The sequence below is a fragment of the Odontesthes bonariensis genome, chromosome 3 (genome assembly GCF_027942865.1).
Source record: "Odontesthes bonariensis isolate fOdoBon6 chromosome 3, fOdoBon6.hap1, whole genome shotgun sequence".
Lineage (NCBI taxonomy): Eukaryota > Metazoa > Chordata > Actinopteri > Atheriniformes > Atherinopsidae > Odontesthes > Odontesthes bonariensis.
The window spans coordinates 41,727,169-41,746,899 of record NC_134508.1 but is presented as its reverse complement, the minus strand read 5'-3'; the positions used below and the strand labels follow the sequence as shown (position 1 = coordinate 41,746,899).

The window sequence follows — 19,731 nt, the reverse complement described above, 5'->3', positions numbered from 1 at the left end:
CACAAAGCAAAACAAATGGTCATTACTAGAAGTGTAACCCCAGTTCTATATGTACTGTTCTCTAACAAGCCTTGCTTGATAAGACATTGCAGGTGTCCTATAAAAATAAACAAATAAATAATCTGATCTGATGATCTGCCTTCTTTAATAACAGTCAATCAAATTACATATAACGAGTAAGATGATTATTAGCAGTCAATCAATTAGAGAACCCTTATATTTCTGTGTTTGCATGAACAAGACCAATGTACATAAGTTTGTGATTCTGAATTGAGAAAATTCTTGATCATTATGAAGAACATGGAGTCCCACTTTGACAACTGCTCTAACTATCAACAGCTCAAAATCTGTGAACTGAAACCGCCATGGAAAATCTGTGAGGCATAACTTCCCCTCTTTGTACTAAATTAAAGTAACAAGTGTGTCATGTATTTGGTACCTGAGAAGATATAGTTGTAGCCTGTGCGTCCATACAACTCCCCCCAACCGGCTAGAGTGGATGAACGGCAAATATGCTGCAATTAGAAAGAAGGAATACAGTATCAGACAGACTGTAGGACACAGTACAGAAAGAAGGACTGAACAGTGACAGAGAGTCTATAGGATATTTTCATAAAGATTTCTTGGAATTTCATGACTAATATATATATATATACCCACATTTTGATCTTCTTCACTAACCGGTCTAGCTCTGTGGTTTTTAAACTTTTATGGTCATAATAAACACCTTACATAAAACTGTATTTCCAAGTCACATCTTAATATACATTAGGGCTGCACGATAATGGCCAAAATGATTATCACGATTATTTTGAGCAATATTGATATCACGATTAATTATTACGATTATTTGTTGATTTTAACCAAAACAAATTGGGGATCACGTATCGTTTGTCTAGAGTGTTGACCAAGAATTTGAATCCTTTGTTTGTCACCGTGTTTATTGGGCACATCTCTTTGGCCAAATGAAATGCGACTGCATTCGTTATTTCACGGTGTCTTTGGGAGGTGGTTGGGTATGGTGATGTGCTAAAGAGGCTTGCTTCAATGGATGCCTGAGTTGATGTTGTGGGATGATTAGTCTTTGCAACGCATTTCTTGGTCCTCATACATTCATCGTATTGAACTTTATGGTGTGTTTTCAAGTGGCTAAAGAGGTTCGTTGGGTTGCTTTGTGTCACTCGCCTTGAACCCAAAATGCTTCCACACAATGGATGACGATCCGGTTCTCGGGACAAGCTCCTCGGCCTCGCCCTCTGCCACGTTAGACATTTTTTGTTTTCTCTGTTAAGATTGTTTATAGCTTATAAGACCGACTGCTACCCGTTGTGGTATGTGCGCCATGTTACTTTGTCCTCTGTAACTAGTGTCTTCATCTAGAAACTAAACTGCGCGGTGCAGGGAGCAACTCTGATTGGCTCATGGAGGCATGTGATCAGACAGTGGTTTACAGAGCACTAGAGTGGCTTTTAAAAAACACCAGAGAGGGTTAAAGCGGAGGATCTTTGAAAACACCTTTAATATGGAGCGTTCTATGGACGGAACGACGCATTTTAAATATCGCTCGATCACGCGAATTTGATCGCGGGAAGCCAATATCGTTATCGTGATTAAAATTCTATATATTGTGCAGCCCTAATATACATGATTATATAGATGTGTGAAATAGAATATCTGATATTTATAGCAAGTCATTGTGCTACAGAAGTTAAAAGAAATGTTAACAATTATCTTGATAAACTAAAACAAGTGAAAATGTAATAGGTTACAAATTAAATAACATAATAATTTGAATAATAAAAATATTTCAAAATAGTGTACAGTATCCAAAAATGAAATGATAATGAAATTAAGTTAGAGCAAAAACCATGAATAAATAATAATTATTTAAAGCTGTTGGTGTTCAAATAAATGATTGAGTCCAGTGAAAAGTACAAAAGAGAAAATGAAGCCACCAAAAAGAAAGACTCAAAAACATGACCACCTAAAAAAGAGAGACACCAAGAGGGTAAAAACACAGTATACAATACAGAGGACCCCTAAAGTTAAGTTAAGTTGGAGAGTGACAAAATGCAACACAAAGTTAGAATAAGCTGACATAAGACATGAAGTTCATGTTACAAGTTGTCACCCCCTCTCCTGAGATATCTCATAACATACATTAAAAAGAAGTCATGGCCTTCATATCTTTCGTGCGAAACAACCTTAAATTGGACGGTTTATACCAAGTTTAATTCTATTATCATTTTCACATTGCTTTAAATGTGAAGTGGTATACAGAAATGATTAGATATCAATAAAAATAGCTTTAAAAGGGAAGCTGTACAGAAATCATTCTAAAAGTAAATACCTTGCCGTTGTAGAGGATAACAGGACAGACGAATCTCCCTCTGCAGCGAGCCAACTTACTCCGGTTCACTAGGTCCTGCAGCTTACTGATCTGCACAGTGCTCTCAAACCTGCACACACAAAGCGTTTTCCATTTCAGTCTATTAAATCAATTTAATTAAAAAAAAATTAGTGTTCATTTAAAACAAGTTAACACAGCTGATGTTTCCAAATAACCAACTTTTCTTATTTTGACAGATGCACGTTACAGTGAAGTTATTCAGCTTTGGTTACAAATCACAACTTTTGCAACTACTGATTCATTTATTGTAATCACTACATATCGAACTATATCTTAACTGCCTGCTCCTTGTTATGGCAGACTTAAAAAATAAACAACCAACTGAAGGGTTATCTCAAAGATCAAAATGATTTCAGTGAGGCCTCATGAACACACAAAGAAGAACCAAGAGTGATGGGACAAACCAGTCAGAGATTTTTATGTGTGGATGGACATGGAACAATATCAGGTTATCAGCTGTTGTCAAACAAGGCAGCAAACACAATCAATCAAATCAAAAAATAAAATCAAAGCAAGTCTATTAAATCAACTATCGATACCATTTTTTGTGCAACAGTGAAAACTGTGTGCATATATATATATATATATATATATATATATACACACACACACACACACACCTGTGCCTCCCTTCATGTGCTTCAAAGAAATTGGAGATGTAGGTCAACCTTTGCTCCCTACCCCATAGTACTGAGTGTATGGTTAGATTAACAAATGTCAGGGTTATTTGTAACTGAACAGACTGGACTTTGCATCTAAACATGTTGGAATTGAACAAGTAGTGGATAAGTACCTGTCTCTGTCTCGGTCTCTGTCCACATCTGTGCATTCATACTCCAGGAAAACTATCTGTCGGGGGTAGTGGCCACACACTTCTCCATTGGGGTTATGGATGACACTGTACTTGTAATCTCTCGCAAACAGCTCTAGACAACGCTTCTCTATCGCCTCCACCTGAGAGAAACAACAACAACAACAACATTATGTCAATAGCTGGTTATTTCTTGCTAAAACTGATCTGGTTTAAATCTTTAAAGGCCTACAGAAAGCTGACACTACACCCAATACATAATGATAATACATACACAGAGGAACAATAATGATCATTGGACTCTACACCAAAACATTTCATAAACGCATGAAATTTGCGATTTTGAATTTGCCACTAGGAAACCTTCCTGGAATTGCAGACTGGGGGCGGGGCTTCCGTGCGACGTCACAAGTGCAATGGTTTTTCCTGGCTGCCGTGTTGCCAATTTAGCGACTGTCAGAAGACAGAAGCACTGCAGGACGGCGGCAACCCGGCATACCGTCATTTCCTGTCAAAACGGCAGTTTCAAGCTAGCTACAACGAGGGTAGGTTCACTTCCTGTTTTCCCTATGATAAAAGGCAACGAGTATTTTATTTTGTCAAAATAACCGGAAGTGCGTTGCTCAATGCGGCTAGCTTTAGTAGCGCCGAATTCGTCGGAACAAAATTGTAAACAGCCGGTATTTTGTCAGGTTTTCAACACGTTGGGGATCTAAACGACTACTTTCTCACCTGAAAAGTTTCAAATGTTGCGGGGACAGAGGAAGCAGAGAGACCTGCGGTCGGAACTTGTGTCTGTGTCTCCCTGTCCGCCTGCCTCCTCTCTGGTGAAATCAGCCGGAGCCATCCCGCCGTGTTCAGCTCCCTGCGGTGCGGACACTCAGGGGGAATCCACCTGGCGGAGAGCGGACACACAGCGGGATGGTTGTCCTGAAATCAGCCGGCAGAGCGATCATCAAGAGCCCCGACGTGGACATGATCGCTCTGCCAGCTGATTTCCACACTCTCCGCCAGGTGGATTCCTGTCCGACCGCAGGTCTCTCTGCTTCCTCTGCAGGGTTCCTACAGGTTTCTTCAAGTCAAATTTAAGTCTTTTTAAGACCATTTATAAAAAAAATAATACCTATTTCACGGCCTATTTCACAGACCTACCGGCAAAGAAAAACTTTTTTTTTTTTTTTAAATTTGTTCATTTATTTCTCAAACAAATGAAAGTGTGGACTGTGTAAAGCATTGATGAAACATTGCAGCATAGTAGTAGTAAACGCTACAACACCACAGCACAGACAACAAGCCAAACAGAGGTGTGAAAAATCAAAGAAAATTTCAGCAGACCACAAAAAAAGTTTAACTGACACAGTTAAGTTGTTTTTTAGCTAGCTACTTATTCCATGCTGGGAATATGGGGAGTAGAGAGAACTATAAATAATGAAAATCAACTAAAAAATTTGTCGTTTCGTTGAGGCTCTCATCGAACATAAGAACGAACGGTGATTTGTTTACCATGGACACCAGTTCCTCTTTAATATACACAGCTCAACCAAACTTGGCTATGTACGCCGTTTTGTCGGGACCACAAGTAATTGTGGCAGCGATGTCGGAATCGGGAAACATGCATTTAAACAACTCTGAAATACCTTTGTTTCCATTATATGAATGGTGTTTGGCGGTTGTGTTAAGAGTCCACAACACCTCTGCTTTCATGGTTGGTGTGGACCCAAAAGCTGTTTGCAGATCTACTCACAGTTAACGTGTCTGCTAGCTCAGATACATTAATAGCTAACTGGCTAGCGTTGACCGGTTGAAACACCCCGGCGATGGAAGGAGTTTGATCCTTCGCTTTGATATTTTTCATGTGCTTGAAGGACTTGGCGTGAGACTCTACGACATTTCCCCATAATCCCAGCAAGAAATGGGAAGCAAGGAAACGCAAACAAATGTTGAAAAACAACATACGGCGTAAGTTAAACTTTCTTGTTTTCTGCTGAGATTTGCCTTGATTTTTCACGCTTCTCCTTGGCTTGTTGCTGTGGTCTGTGTCAGTGCTGTAGCAATGTGATCGGACCCGGGGCGGTGCGGTAGCGGCAGCGTTGCGTTCTCAATGATTGGTTCCGCCACTCTTCATTTAGGCTACGTTAGTTAGGCTTTTCAAAATAATAGTAGCCTAGTTGACAAATGAAACGTTCGAGGAGAATGCGATACGGAGAAGTTACTGCACAAATTTTAATACCCAGATATCAAAATTCAAGACTTTTTAAGGTATTATTTCCAAATTCATAAATTCAATGCTTTTAAGACTTTTTAAGACCCCGCGGGAACCCTGCTCTGTCCCAGGTGGTGTGAGCTGCTGGTGCCACGCACTTCGTACATCTACTCGCAATAAAAACTGCACTGAACCCAACGTTTTATCCCGCGGCACACATCGAAATTTGCCGTGAAGAAGCTGTCCAGGTCTGGCAAACTGCTGGCTTCGCTACTGGAACTACTGGTATCAGACATGTTTATTGTTAATTGCACTCGTGACGTCACGCACCTGTCGTCGGTTTGCCAAAATTCGAATCAAAAGTGGTGATAGTTTATTGGGTCTAATCAGGACTATCCAGGGACCTAAAATTATTTTAAAATCATAAAACAATTCCATGGTATATAAGGAATCGATCTGCCATTTCAGTTTTGTGCAAAAAAAAATAAATAAAAAAAAAATCACCTTTCTGTAGGCCTTTAAGCAGAAAAAGAATCAATGGGCCTCATGCAAGAAGCGTTCGTACGCACAGATTTGTTCTTAAATCGTCCGTACGAGTGATTTAAGAGAATTTGCGCATTCACCAATCTTTTCGTATTTTACGTTTTCTTTCAGGTATGAACACAATTTACGAGTGATCCAGACCTGTCGTGGGAGTTTCGTAAAATAGTCTGCTGTTATTCAAATCAAGTTTGCTTGACTAATGGATTGTGTATTTAATTACTTTGAAGCAAACATAAATAAATATATACATTATACCCCATAATGATTCAGACATTATTCTGTTTGACTTAAATTGTGCACTACGGTTCATTTGACTCTGTATATAACAAGGTCAATAAGAAGCGTAACCAGCGGCTGACTTGTTACTTTTGGATGCCTTAGCGCGTCAGGCTCTTGGAAGATACCGTGTAGATACCCATCTGGAGACAGACGAATGGCTGACATCGCGATTTAGATTGCCAAGGACTGTGCTGCTGCAAATATGCAGCTTGCTAGAGCCACAACTCCAGAGAGATCAAACCCAATTCCACCACACGTCCAGGTCCTCACCACCCTTGGATTTGGAACCTTTCAGAGCGAGTTTGGAGACAGATCGGGGGTGTCCCAGTCCTCTGAGTCGTGCGCTCCCCTTGGTCATCAAAACTCTTATCAGTTTATCACCCATGGTACATCAAATTCCCATACACCGCTGTCCAACAAGTACAAATTAAGAGGGACTTTCATGCCGTGGCTGGAATGCCAATCATAATTGGAGCACACATATACGCATCAAAGCACCCGTGCCTTTGTGGAGCGCACTGAGCTGAAGGCCAGGTGGGTGTGTCTCGATACAGCGGGGGGCAAACTGCTCTATAGCCCAGAGAAGGCATGCCAGATTTGCACAATATTACCATTAACGAGGGTCTCCTACTACCTGAACCAGCCCAGGCAGACCAGAAGGTGTGGTGCCAGAAGACCCCCCTCATGGACCACCCCATCAAAGAGCCATCATGATGAGGCAACAACTGATTGCACGGCTTTAGTTGCAGTCATCTAGCGCCTGGCCAGGGCAAGATTTTTTTTTTTTTTTTTTAAAGCCATTTTCATATCAAACCATTTCTTTTTTATTTCGCCGACATTACGAACTACAGGTTAAATGGAATTAACAGAACTCGTAATTGCTTCCCATTTCTTCGCTTTAGCAGGTCCACTGCTTTTGTTGAATCTGACGTGGCGTGTTCGTACAAGACCTTCGTACGAAAAAAAATAAGAGAAATTTATAATAAAAATACGAAAATGTTCTTGCATGAGGCCCAATGTTTTGAGTGTTTGGATATAGTAAACACAGTCAAAATTATCCCTATGGTTTGTATAATTAAAATCTAAGAATGTGTATGACAGCTATAACCATAAATAACAAAATTATCTCAAGATCAAGGTTACTTCTTCCCTGGTAGCCTGATGACATGTTTATCCTCATGAACTTATAAAATGTTTAATCAGTTGACAGAGATCTACTCACACCGACTTTCTTGAGGAACATAACTTTTAATTTAGAAGTTTTGTACCATCTGGCAAATTCTGATACAAATGTCTATTACAACTAGTAAAATAGATTTTTATCCATTGTCAATACAAAATAATTTTGTAAGGTGGCCCTTGACTGACCATTTTTCAGATTTTTTATTATTATATTTCACTTTACTAAAATCCAGCAGAATACACAACAACACGAACTGGTTTGAGGCAGATAGTATTACCTATACATAAATAAATGTAAATTAGATTCTTATTTATGGATATGAATTATGCCAACTTAATCATTGTTCCATGCGTTTTCTTAGATATCGGAAATGACCTCAATTACGTCGTATTACTATGTAAAAAGTTAAGTTTAAATTGGGAGATAATATTCAGCAGTTAGATAATGTACACAAAAGGGAATATCACAAACTATGACACGCCCCCACTACCTTACCCGAGAAGTGACTTCCTTTGCTCTGTACTGTGTCTTGGAGAACAAATCTATCAAATCCGCGATTTCTTCGCCCTTTCTGACCGACAGCCCAGAGGCCACAAAGCTCCCCGCCACGGAAGGTGTTGCGGCCATCATAGCACCTCGACCCGCCGCGGTGGCCTCTAACCGTACCCGACCCCCTTCAAACACCGCAGAGCCTTGTCCTTTGGAACAGGAAGACCGACCAGGCCATCCCCTCCCGGCCAGCTTTTTCCTGACTGCCCGCTTGAGGGGGCCGGAGCCGGGGAGTCTTCTTGAATTCAGGGCAACGGCGAACTGCTCCACCCCGCAAACACAACCCGTTGGCCAGCTCTCTCGTCCAGCCAGCCAGTCACACGGCTACTTATAGCTGCAGGGCTTATCGCAACTAGCTGTAAGGGTAGCTCACTTTCCCGGGCACATGTTCCGTCGTTTTCTCTCAAACTGCTGCACTTCACAGCGGCTCGCCGCAGTTTTATTATTAGTTCCTCTCTAAAAGTGAACTACTACACGTCTCTCGGCGCTTGCAAGCTGAACTCCGGTCACATGCAGTCAGGAAATCTCCAGGATCCTTCCAGGCCTGCTCAGGTTTTCTCAATGTCACGTCTTCATGTCCCCTTTGTAAACAGATCCACAACGATGAACGGGTCAAGGTTCTACAGAAATGACTCTCTGTAGGAACAGGGATTCAAAGATAGATGGAAATGAAAGCCCCGACAGAACAGTCCGGTGTTGCAATCTGTACACAACAGTCTGAAGGTAAAGACGGTAAACAGGAAGCTAGGATGACCACGTGACAGGCATCTCCCCTTTTATGTTCGTTGATTGTGAGGGGCGGGCTCATGTTTTGAACTGTCAAAGCCCGGACGTATTTGCAGTCCAAGTGCTGCAGCACAACTCTCTGACTACTCAAGAGATCTGCTCTCCAAACTAAAACTCACATTTGTCTAATTTAATCATTAAAATATTTGAGATATTTAGCTTTCTAATTTCCCCTGCTTCCTAGCCTTCCTTATAAGGAAACTACGGTGGCCTTGAAAATCAATTATTGTTCAGTTTGACGAAACACAAAGAAACAGAATTAATACTGTTTACAACTGGTTACATTTTGGTAGAGTTTACACTTAACAAAAACGCCCTTAATGTTATATTTCGTGATCTTAGCAATTAAAATGTATTTAATTACATTCAATATGGTACTTTTATTAGATAGATAGATAGATAGATAGATAGATAGATAGATAGATAGATAGATAGATAGATAGATAGATAGATAGAGTCCTGACAGAAATAATTACACTTTTTTTTTAATTTTGTCTTTATTTAGGATCGTTACATGTCAATCATACTATTTATCACAGGTTACATCCTTACATCCATTTTTTTTAATAATTAGAACAGAACATGATATGATAAAAATATATAATATATATAATAATATATAATATAATATATAAAAAATAAAACCACAAAGGGAAAAAACAAACAAACAAAAAAAACTTTTGGCTGCATTTTAGACACCTACTGGGATGCAGCACAGCTTATTTACTCCGTGCTCTGTGACAGTCGGCTAACTTCACACGGAGTTTGCTACTGATAGTTTTGTGCAACATGCAAGGAAATTTATCAGATTTTGACGACGTGGACGACAACTTTGAGAACGATGGACGTCCTTACCGGAGTGAATGAGCTGTGCTGCCAATAATGTCAATGAAGTCATCCAAGTAGCTGCGTGTGTAGAAAGCCCCCTATAACAACAACACGGCAGCTATGAACTAACAGTGCAATAGTACACGTTCATTCATTCATTCATCTTAAAGTATTGGTGAAATAAAGACAGATAATGCCTTATTTAGAGGCTGTATTGTCAATGCCCTGTTCTCTCCCGTTATATGGATATATGCGGATGTCGTGTGATCTACATATCTTCCGAAAGACTCCGACTTTCACAAAACTGTTAAGGGTGAGTAGATGAACGTATTTTATGCCAGAAATAAGGTCCAGGTTTAAAAAAAAAAAGAACTTCTCCTTTAAAGCTGCAGTCGGCAGGTTTTCAAAATTGCGAGTCTAAAGTCGGAAAATTCGAACTGATACAACTTTCAGGTCCCTCCCCCAACCTCTAACAAGCTCCGAATCGCCCCCCAAACCCCTCCCCCTCTGTGGACGAGGTTGTGCACGTGAGTTCACACCAGTGTGAGCCACACAAGCTGGGGCAGACTCACGCTCAGCAGCGTGTGCACAAGCTGTGATTGACAGGTAGGATTCCTCCACCCTAACTTGATTGGTTAAAAACAGCCGGGAGCGCTCGGTTTTTGCAAGCATGATTACAGGCTTCAGAGGGAGCTACAGATTTCGTTATTTTTCCTAAACAGCCTATTTAATATTCTACTTCCAGAATCCCATGACAGTTCAAGCTAATATGACTAAAAAAAAGTTGCCGACCGCAGCTTTAAACAGTGAAAACAAAAAAGGTTGACTTTTACCAGTAATTCTATTAATATAATTTAAGGGTAAAATAAAACAAGCTGCATATTGCTCATTTAAAATAAATGTAAGAAGTCATTTAAATGAATAAAACAACAACAAATAAAAAAACAAAAATCTAAATATCCACCAAATGATATCTCATTACAAGTTTGATTTTTTTTTCTTCTTTCTGCAATAAAGACAAAACTGCAATGTTCCAAACAAACAAATATAATTTAAAATGTAAAACATGTATTGGGTGCTTAGATAAGTTGACTGGAAAACATTTTTGTCTAATGACAACGAAAAAAAAGAAATAGAAAAAACACTTGCTGGCTATTAGCGGTAGCAGCCAAATAATCTTCAATCAAATTTGCAAAGCTGGCGATACCTTGTCTTGAGTCAGCAGCTCGTGCCTGAAGCGCCTTAATGCTTTCTGCTGAGATGTTGGGACATAGAAGTTGTGCTATTGTGAAACACTAGCTCAGCCTATCAGTGTGCGCATTGTACTTTTTTTCGTACAATGCATTATTCATTTCAGCCCTAGAAGGGTGCTGTATGAGCAACTCTCAAAACAGCCATTTACTGTGAATCTGATGTACATCACTGAGAAGGAGATCGAGGTAATGGACAGTCTCTTTCTGATTTCCTTCAACTATCCAAGTCACGATGCAGATACATCAGGTCATTTTCACCACATCCAGATCATTTCTTTTTTTTATGAGAAGATTGTTTTATTTGTGTAAAACATTTACGTTTAGCTTCCTCCCACTGTCCAAAATCAAGGATGTTAGGTTAATTGGAACCCCTTGAGCATTACTCAAGGGGTTGATGTGGTGTTTTTCAAAATGAGACATCCAGTTCAGAGTCTATGGACAATTATCCCCAAGTGTACATGTACATTTAGGCTATGGAAAAATGTTCGGTTTACTCGTCGGCCTCCACAGGTCCAGCAGGGGCCTGGATGCGTACATGGGTACAGTCTAGTGCACTGATAACATTGGGGAAGCCTGAGGGAGATGATGAACTTAAAGGTGCCATGGCATAAAAATAAATGGAGGCTTTTATATATTTTTATAGGCTTTAGTGGTCCCCTAATACTGTATCTGAGTTTTTTTCACCAAAATTCTGCCTTGGTGCAGAATTACAGCCAGTCCCAAAAATGAGTTTTCCTTAGGATCCTCAGAATTAGCTGTTTAGGGTCTGCAGCTTTAAATGCAAATTAGGAGGAGAAAGACGGGGCAAAGCGGAGGGGTGGGGGTGTGGCCTTACTTACGCCCTTGGTCCCATGCGCAAATGTTTTGTGAATCGCTATGGCACGTAGAACAGCAGTCGTTCACTTACTTACTCAACAGCCACAAGCTAGACACTAACAAGCCATTATATCATCGAGATCTCTGCCATCATACCTTTTTATTTTGTTTATATCCACCTACATTTTTTAGATAGGTGCCATTGTGGAAAATGTGCAACTATGCCCACAGAAGTGGAGACTATTTGCTGCCTTGAGATACCACAGGTAACATTCTCACCACCTCACTGGAAAATAATTTGTCTCTTCTTTAGGTAACTAATTTTGCTAAGAAATGGCACTTACCGTTTCTAATTCTAAAAAGGTTACTAAACGACTTCGGGAGGTCGAAGAACAGCTCCCATGCATGGTAGACCATCCTGGATTGGAGCCTGTCTGCCTAAATGTCTACTCACTTCAAAATGCCAGCCAAATATACAGAGCAGACTATGGTCCTCTACAGTTCAGAGAATAACACCGGTAAATTTTGCATTGTTAGATAAGTTAATAACAGAAGTTTAGAATTTTGACTTTTTATTCCAATAATTTATTTTTTTACAGCGGGGGGTGGGGTGGGGGGGACACAAAACAGACCGGATATGATCCATTGGTGCATAGAATAATTTTTTCACACACAATGATACATTCAGAATTTAATATCTAAAATATCTGAATCAATTGTTCAGTCGCTACAGGTATCTCTCCTGTCGCAGTTTTGTGAGCTGGTGGTGGGGATTCTTGGGACGCAGAATCCGGGTTGTAATTCCAGCCTGTGTGGTCCTGCGCATCCGCTCGGAGTTTCCTGATGAGGAAGGCCACTACGTAGGGTTTAAACGGCCCCCTGTTTGAACCTTGAAACAAACCTGTCAATGACCTCCTCCTTGTCCGGCCTCTCATACTGCGCTGATAGGTCTTCTGGGACAGAGATGGCCAACAGCGCATCGTTGTATGGCGTAGGGTTCAAAAAGACTTCATCAAAGATTAGGTCCATCATGTCAGAAACATAACCTGTATCATAAAGCACAAGCAGTAGAGTTTTGTTTTTACTGGGCATTTCGTGTATTTGTATGTAATCCATTTTTCTTCGAGAGAAATAAATGTTCAAATTCCAAACAATGTGTTGTTTTAATTGATTTGAACCATTACCAAAGGTCGCCTTTGTCTTTACTGGTTTAGCCCTGCACTCTCCCTTCCGAGACTTTGGAAAGGAGAGTTTAAAGAGGGGTACACCTTCCTCCGTTTCGGCCTGTGGTCGAGCCGCATTTTCATTGTAATGCATAGCAGCCAGGTAGAGTCTGGAAGTAAAAGATAAAAATATTTGTTCATATTGACAGATATTTTAAACTACAATTCCTAAAAGTATTGAATAAATATTTGTTTTACCTGCACATCATTCCAATAAAGGGAAACAACATTTTTGGGAGCAAAACGAAGGATGACTGCATGGAAAGCCTCCAAAGATGACGTTTGGTGGTGGGGGCTCAGTTTTTCCACATCCTTCAGCGTTCTTTTCTTTGTCAGCAGAGACTCCAACTTGTAGAAAGCTGGAGTTGCTGCAAACAATAACAAAATATCTTATTAGAAAACAATACAGTAACAAATATCACAGCAATGACCTCAATGTTTGCTTGTCTGTTTGCCGTTTTAACATTTTGCCTGCATATTGGTGAGATACCTGCTTGGAGCCATTTCTTTTTGTCTGTTGTTGTGCGGATTGCATGCTCACACTTGGGGTAAAGAGGATTCTCATGCGTGTGGATATCTTGCACACGGTTGAGGATCGCGTTCCACTTGGCAATTCTCTCTGGCCCTGAGGTTGAATTAGCTGCAGTCCAGTATATGTGGTTGTTGATGCTTTTCATCCACTTCTTCAGTTTCTCAGTCTTTCATCTTATTGAGGACTTCCAGTTTCTTTGAAATTCCTAAAAGGAAAGCAAACAACATTCCACTTATTAAAGAGTAAGAGTGACAACTATGCTGTAGCAATTCAAAAACAATTTCAAAGTATTTGATAATATTGACTCATAGTGTCAGCATTTGACTGTCCAACATCATTGCTGTCAATTTTTCTGATGACACGCAGTAGTTGACCTAATTTCTAAGAACAATGAGCAGGCTTACTTGAATGAGGTAGATAGACTTTCAAACTGGTGCCAAGACAACAACCTACTCCTATTGTTACCAAGACTAAGGAGATATATATAGATTTCAGGCAATATCAGCAGAAAGTATACCAACCAGTCCAGATTAACGACTGAGGTGGAAAGAGTAGATCTTGGTGCTGATATTTCTGAACATCTGACTTTGACCAAACATGTTGATTCACTAGTGAACGCCAGCGTCTTTTCCACCTCAGATGCCATAAGTACTTTAGGTTACCTGAAAATCTGAAAAGTTACCTTTTGCGAAGTGCCACACATCGTAGTACTGGGTGATGTTTCTCTCCCTGAAGAACTTCTGCACTTGAGGATGACGATCGGTGACAATGCAATCCAGGTTGACGTCACGCGACTCCAGCAAGGCCAGACTCCTCGTCAGGCCCTCTTTCTCCATATAGCAGCTACCACCAACCTCGTTGCTCTGTCACCACAGAAAAAAAACATTAGTAGACAGTGTATTATGGACCTTGATTTTTAAATTGCAACCAATAACCCCTTTACAGAGTCAATTTCAACAACTCACCTGGACCAACTGAATGTCCACAACGGTGTTAGTTTGGAGAATCCATCATTGTGTAACTCCCATATATAATGACCTGTTAAAAATTGGGTTTAAATAATGACATTTGGAATCCCTATTCAATACATATTATGTATTCTTAGATTTAGGTGCAATTCATAACTTCACATAACAACACACTGCTTAGAGCCATCAGACCTGGTCCCTGGCTTTTGTGTGTCTCAGAGCCAGCACTATTACACTCTGATTGCTGGCCTTTGACTACCGATAGTTGGAGCCAAACACCTTGATAAAACCACCCCCTGCCTGCTGTCATTCCTTTGAACTTCAAACAATATCACTGTACAAAATACAATCCTTCAGTCAAGTAACAATACCTGGAGAATCAGCCCTCATGTCACCACCGAGTATGACTTTTTCCTCCCGAGTAAGCCGCTGCAGATTCACATGCTGTGAGACTTTCCAGTGGTGAATAACTGCAGGTTCAATGAAGGCTCTGGAATGCCGGCGAAATGTTTCATACCGAAACAACTCCAGCTTCATTGCCTTGAAGACCTGGGTGTGGAGGGGAGAAATAATACATGTCATTTGATATAAATACAAGTAATTCAGTTACGGTATCTACAGTTGCACATACTTTACCTTTTCTATTTGTATGAAAGATGCACCACTCAGGTACACGGTGGCAGAAAGGTGCAGGTTTCCAGCTGGCGTGCTACCCAGGATAGGCTGGCTATTCCATTGTCTTCTAAATGTGCAGTGGGGACACCGCTGCTTTACAGACAGGAATGTCCCCAGCCTTTGAGTCCTCACATCACATGCCCGTGTGCAGACCGGACATGCATTAAACAACTGCATGATGCAGTTCTCGTACACTATGTACTTTTTGATGTGTGTGGAAGTGGATGAGTCCTCTCTATATCAAACCACAAAGAAAGCAAAACACATTTTGAGTCAATCAGATTGAGCTTTCATCTGGACAGTACTTTAAACCAGCACACTCCTTGAAGCCGGATGAATAATCTGTATGCACATAAATAATCCTAAAAGTAATGCTATAAACAATAACAGTCTCGCTGAGACCAATCCTTTATGTTGGAATGCCATACAATTAAAAAAAAATTATGAAAGTTCTCACAATCCCCACATTTTCTTCACACTCACACACAGATGATGATAACTTACAGCCTCAGTGTAGAGTTTCCGACGCTGTGACAGAGTCTGCAGGATCATAAGTGGAATCCTGTCCCTTTGGGGTATCCACTAAAGAGTTTCCCTCCAATGTATCATCTTCCTGCTCCTCCTCAAGATCCAATCAAGGTCTTTTGAATGGTCTCTTTACTGGTGTTGATGACAGGAACAAAGGGTCTACATTGGACGTCCCAACACCAAAGTCTTTGCAGGAGACAGTTGCCTGGACACCTGCAACAAATATCACCATTGTACCGTCAGGATGTATGTTTGTTTGATATGTCAAGTCATACATGTATGACATATGATGTATTCATACAGTGACAGCACTCTTCCAACCCGAGACCAATTTCACATGTGGGACAATAAAGTAAATCTCATCTTATTGAAGGTGGCTAGAACATACCTTCACTTCTGATGTGGGCCTTCAAAGTCCTAAAGGATAGCTGTGTGGCTACAGTATGCGTTTCCAGTTGGTCTGTCTGGCAGGCAACATCCCTTGAGAGAGGCAGGTGAATAAAAGCACTTGATGTGATGGCCTGTGTAGATACAAGAAGGTCAAATTAGTACAAGTTATTACTTTGTATATCTTCCAAATGCAAGTTTGAAGACGTAGGAGAAAAACATTTTTAGCAAAATAGATCATATATTTGTATATTTCCTAAAAGTTCTAACAATTCACCTCATTACGATTACGGCTCATCACCAAGCTCTAGAGAAACCGGCAACCCTATGCTAATCGCTAATCGCAAATAGCTAATCGCGATTTTGACATTCTCATCTGATTGCTCTGGTTTGCAAAGACGCACGTAGCGCTAGTCATTTCAATCAGGGGAAAGGCAGATATCAGAGCAAATGTTATGCTTTCGATCAGCCATGGTGTGTTAGATATCCTACGCAGAAAAATCAAGATGGCGTCGCACAGACTTTCAACTGATTTTATAATGAGCTGGCCAAAGAGCTGTGGGCGGGGAAAGGCAGTTTATTGGCTCTGGGGGGAAACAACCTCGACTTAATAAGAGGCGCCACGTCATAAGCGGCAGCTTTCCCGATCAGGCCATCTGCATGGTCACATTTCCAAAGGCGGAGAATAATTTCCATTGCATGGTTTAGGTCTATCGTCATTTTTAGCCACTGGGGGACCGCAGGCAGGCTAGGGGAACTCATATTAATGTTAAAAAACCTTAAAAAGTGAACATTTCATGCCATGGCACCTTTAATGCAAATACTTCAGCCAGTAGGTTGCTTTACATTATCGGCTATTGTAAATGTGGAGCAGCAGCCTGAAAGGACCTGTCCCCCATTTTTCTGAGTCTGGTCCTGGGTGGGTGTTGGTCGGGTGTTTGTGAAATGTGGGACGGAGATGTAGGTATCAGTTAGTTTTAATGAATACCATGTTCTTTTTATTTAATTTCATGTTCACTACTTGTATAGTTGCGTTTTTTTAGTTGCACTGACTGATTGATATTGATTTTCAGAGACAGTGAAAGTGGTGATATGATAATATATGCTACTTCTCCTACTACTCCCTCTACTCCTACTAACTTTAACTTTTTTTTAAGTTCCCGGATGCATACTAGATTCGCCGAAATGTTGGGTATGCATCATGAGGTTACTACTCATACTCAAACTACCCAGGATGCAACGTAACGTGACGTTGCTGATCGTCATTTCCTGTCAAAACGGCAGTTTCAAGGTAGCTACAAGCTTGAAAGCTAGCTACAAGCTAGCTACAGGGTAGGTTCACTTCCTGTTTTCAAAACAAAAGCGCCAATTGTATCGTAATGGCTTTCCCTATGATAAAAGGCAACAGGTTTTTGTGAAAATAACCGGAAGTGCGTTACTCACTGCGGCTAGCTTTAGTTGCACCAAATTTGTGGGAACAAAATTGTAAATAGCCGGTATTTTGTCAGATTTTCAACACGTTGGGGGTCTAAACGAATACTTTCTCGCCTGAAAATGTTTCAAATGCTGCTAAAGTTATATATTTACAGAGTTTATAGCTTAAGCGAAATCAGCTTCAGGCCGGCTGATCCTGCCGGCTCGGGCAGGAGCGAAGTGCACTGTGTGTAAACGCTCTGCATACTGTCTGATCGAATGAGTATGCCGTTTGCAAGTATGTAGTATGTAGTAGGCGGTTTCGAACACAGCCTTAGATAAGCCAGAACTATCGAGAAAAGTTAGGCTTTCCGCTAATCCAGCTTCGTGGAACACCCCTCTTGTTGCTCCGCTACAAATATAATCACGGTAAACTAACTAAGCAAACAAATATAACATAAATAATGAAAATAAACCTCTACAACGTAATTGCCAAGGAAGTGGAACATTTGCTTTTACACTGATATTTACTGAAAGAATGATTAATTTATTCAATCTACAAATTACATTACCTATTTTTTTAAACAAAAGTTTAAGAAAACACAGTTTATATGGAAGTTTTTCTGTGCCATCAGAGTTTGAATGCGAATTTCTAGTATGGAATTTTTACAGCATCAAAATCAGACTTTGAATTTGAAAACCAACAGTGGAAAAAAAATTCAGTGGAAAAAAATTAAACTTCCAAAAATTCAGTGGAAAAAGAACCAGACTTAACATCCGGGTAAACAGGGAGAAGCAATCGATCCCTGTCTCAGCCAATCAAGTTACGCTACATTGGACAGATCAGCCATGTCCACCAACGTGGATGATGGTGCTTCGGTGAGTGAGTTTACTTTATTTGCCATTTGTGTTAATAAAATTGAGTGATAGATATTACTCAATATCTATTGAGCTGATCTGATGAATTGAGACAGGGATCGATTGCTTCTCCCTGTTTACCCGGATGTTGAGTCTGGTTCTTTTTCCACTGAATTTTTTTAAGTTGAATTTTTTTACACTGAATTATTTTTTTTACACTGTTGGTTTTTTCTTCAAAGTCTGATTTTTTTCTGTTTTTTTCTTCAAAGTCTGATTTTGATGCTGTAAAAATTCGATATTAGAAATTCGTATTCAAACTCTGATGGCACAGAAAAACTTCCATAAGTTTATCAAATACACAGGTGCAGTGTTGTATAGTAACGAAGTAAAAATACTTCACTACTGTACTTAAGTATATTTTGGAATACTTTGTACTTTCCTCGAGTTTAAAATATTTTGAAAACTTTTACTTTTACTTCACTATATTTCCGAACTTAATTGCATACTTTTACTCCAATACATTTTCATTGTTTGGTTTAGTTACTCGTTACAAAAAAAAGAGAGAGAGAGAAAAGAAACGCAACAGTGTTTTGACCCCATGCATGTTATGCCTGCCAAAAGACGTAGAAATTCTATCTTACAGAAACTCCCCTTTTTTAGGTTTTAAGGTAGTTTTACAAAAAAGGTCTTCCTCTTCAGATGCCAGATAAGCTGCAGTTCCCTCCCAATTCTTTATTTCTTTTGTAATGACCGGTTGTGTGTGCACCTCCTATAGCTTGTGAAGTACAGTAATCGTAACAGCTTTTTTTCTTGATGTTGGCCGCATTTTCTGTACTGAGTTATTTTATTTATTTTTTAGAAAGGTTTACAAAAGGGGTTTCAAACTGGACTCCCTCTTCAGATGCCAGATAAGCTTCAGTTTTCTCCTATTTTTTTCTTTAAATTTTGTTTATAATGATGGCAATAACAGTAGCAGCCTCTTTTGTTTCATTTTTTTCTTAATGGTGTAATGTACGCCTCATTTTCAGCACTGACCTTACTTGAAGAAGAAAAACTTAAAGGTTCACAAAGTTTGTATTTTCTGTCTAAACCTGGTCTAAATTTTGCCTGCACTTGGTTGTGTGTAGATTTTAAGTGAATTTGACCTTCAAAGTTTACCAAAATATAAAAAATGTTTACTTTTTACTTATACTTTTCATTACATTACTTAAGTACATCTATTTTTACAGTAATTCTCATACTTAAGTACAAGACGTTTCGGATACTTTAAGACTTTAACTCAAGTAACATTTCAGTCAGTGACTTGGACTTTTACCAAAGTCATATTTTGGAGGGGTACCTATACTTTTACTTGAGTGTGAGATTTCAGTACTTTATACAACACTGCACAGGTGGGATAAAAGTAGTTCATGTAATCAACCTGGGATTTCCATGAAGACCCTGAAAGCGGCACTTGGCCTGCTTGTGGCTACTTGGATCATAACCA

The 19,731-nt window shown here is 39.9% G+C and overlaps 1 protein-coding gene across 1 annotated transcript in view; it reads right to left on the bottom strand.

Annotated features, from left to right (window-relative positions):
* Nucleotides 1-8,720, bottom strand: part of mtmr14 (myotubularin related protein 14) — a 38,035-nt gene extending 29,315 nt beyond the window's left edge. The window contains exons 1-4 of the mRNA XM_075461843.1: nucleotides 7,925-8,720; nucleotides 3,204-3,364; nucleotides 2,351-2,459; nucleotides 440-515 (exon numbers count right to left, since the gene is read on the bottom strand). Coding sequence (XP_075317958.1) covers nucleotides 440-515; nucleotides 2,351-2,459; nucleotides 3,204-3,364; nucleotides 7,925-8,059 — 481 coding nt within the window. The 5' untranslated portion in view covers nucleotides 8,060-8,720. The remainder of the gene's footprint in view (nucleotides 1-439; nucleotides 516-2,350; nucleotides 2,460-3,203; nucleotides 3,365-7,924) is intronic.
* Between the last annotated feature and the right edge of the window lie 11,011 nt (nucleotides 8,721-19,731).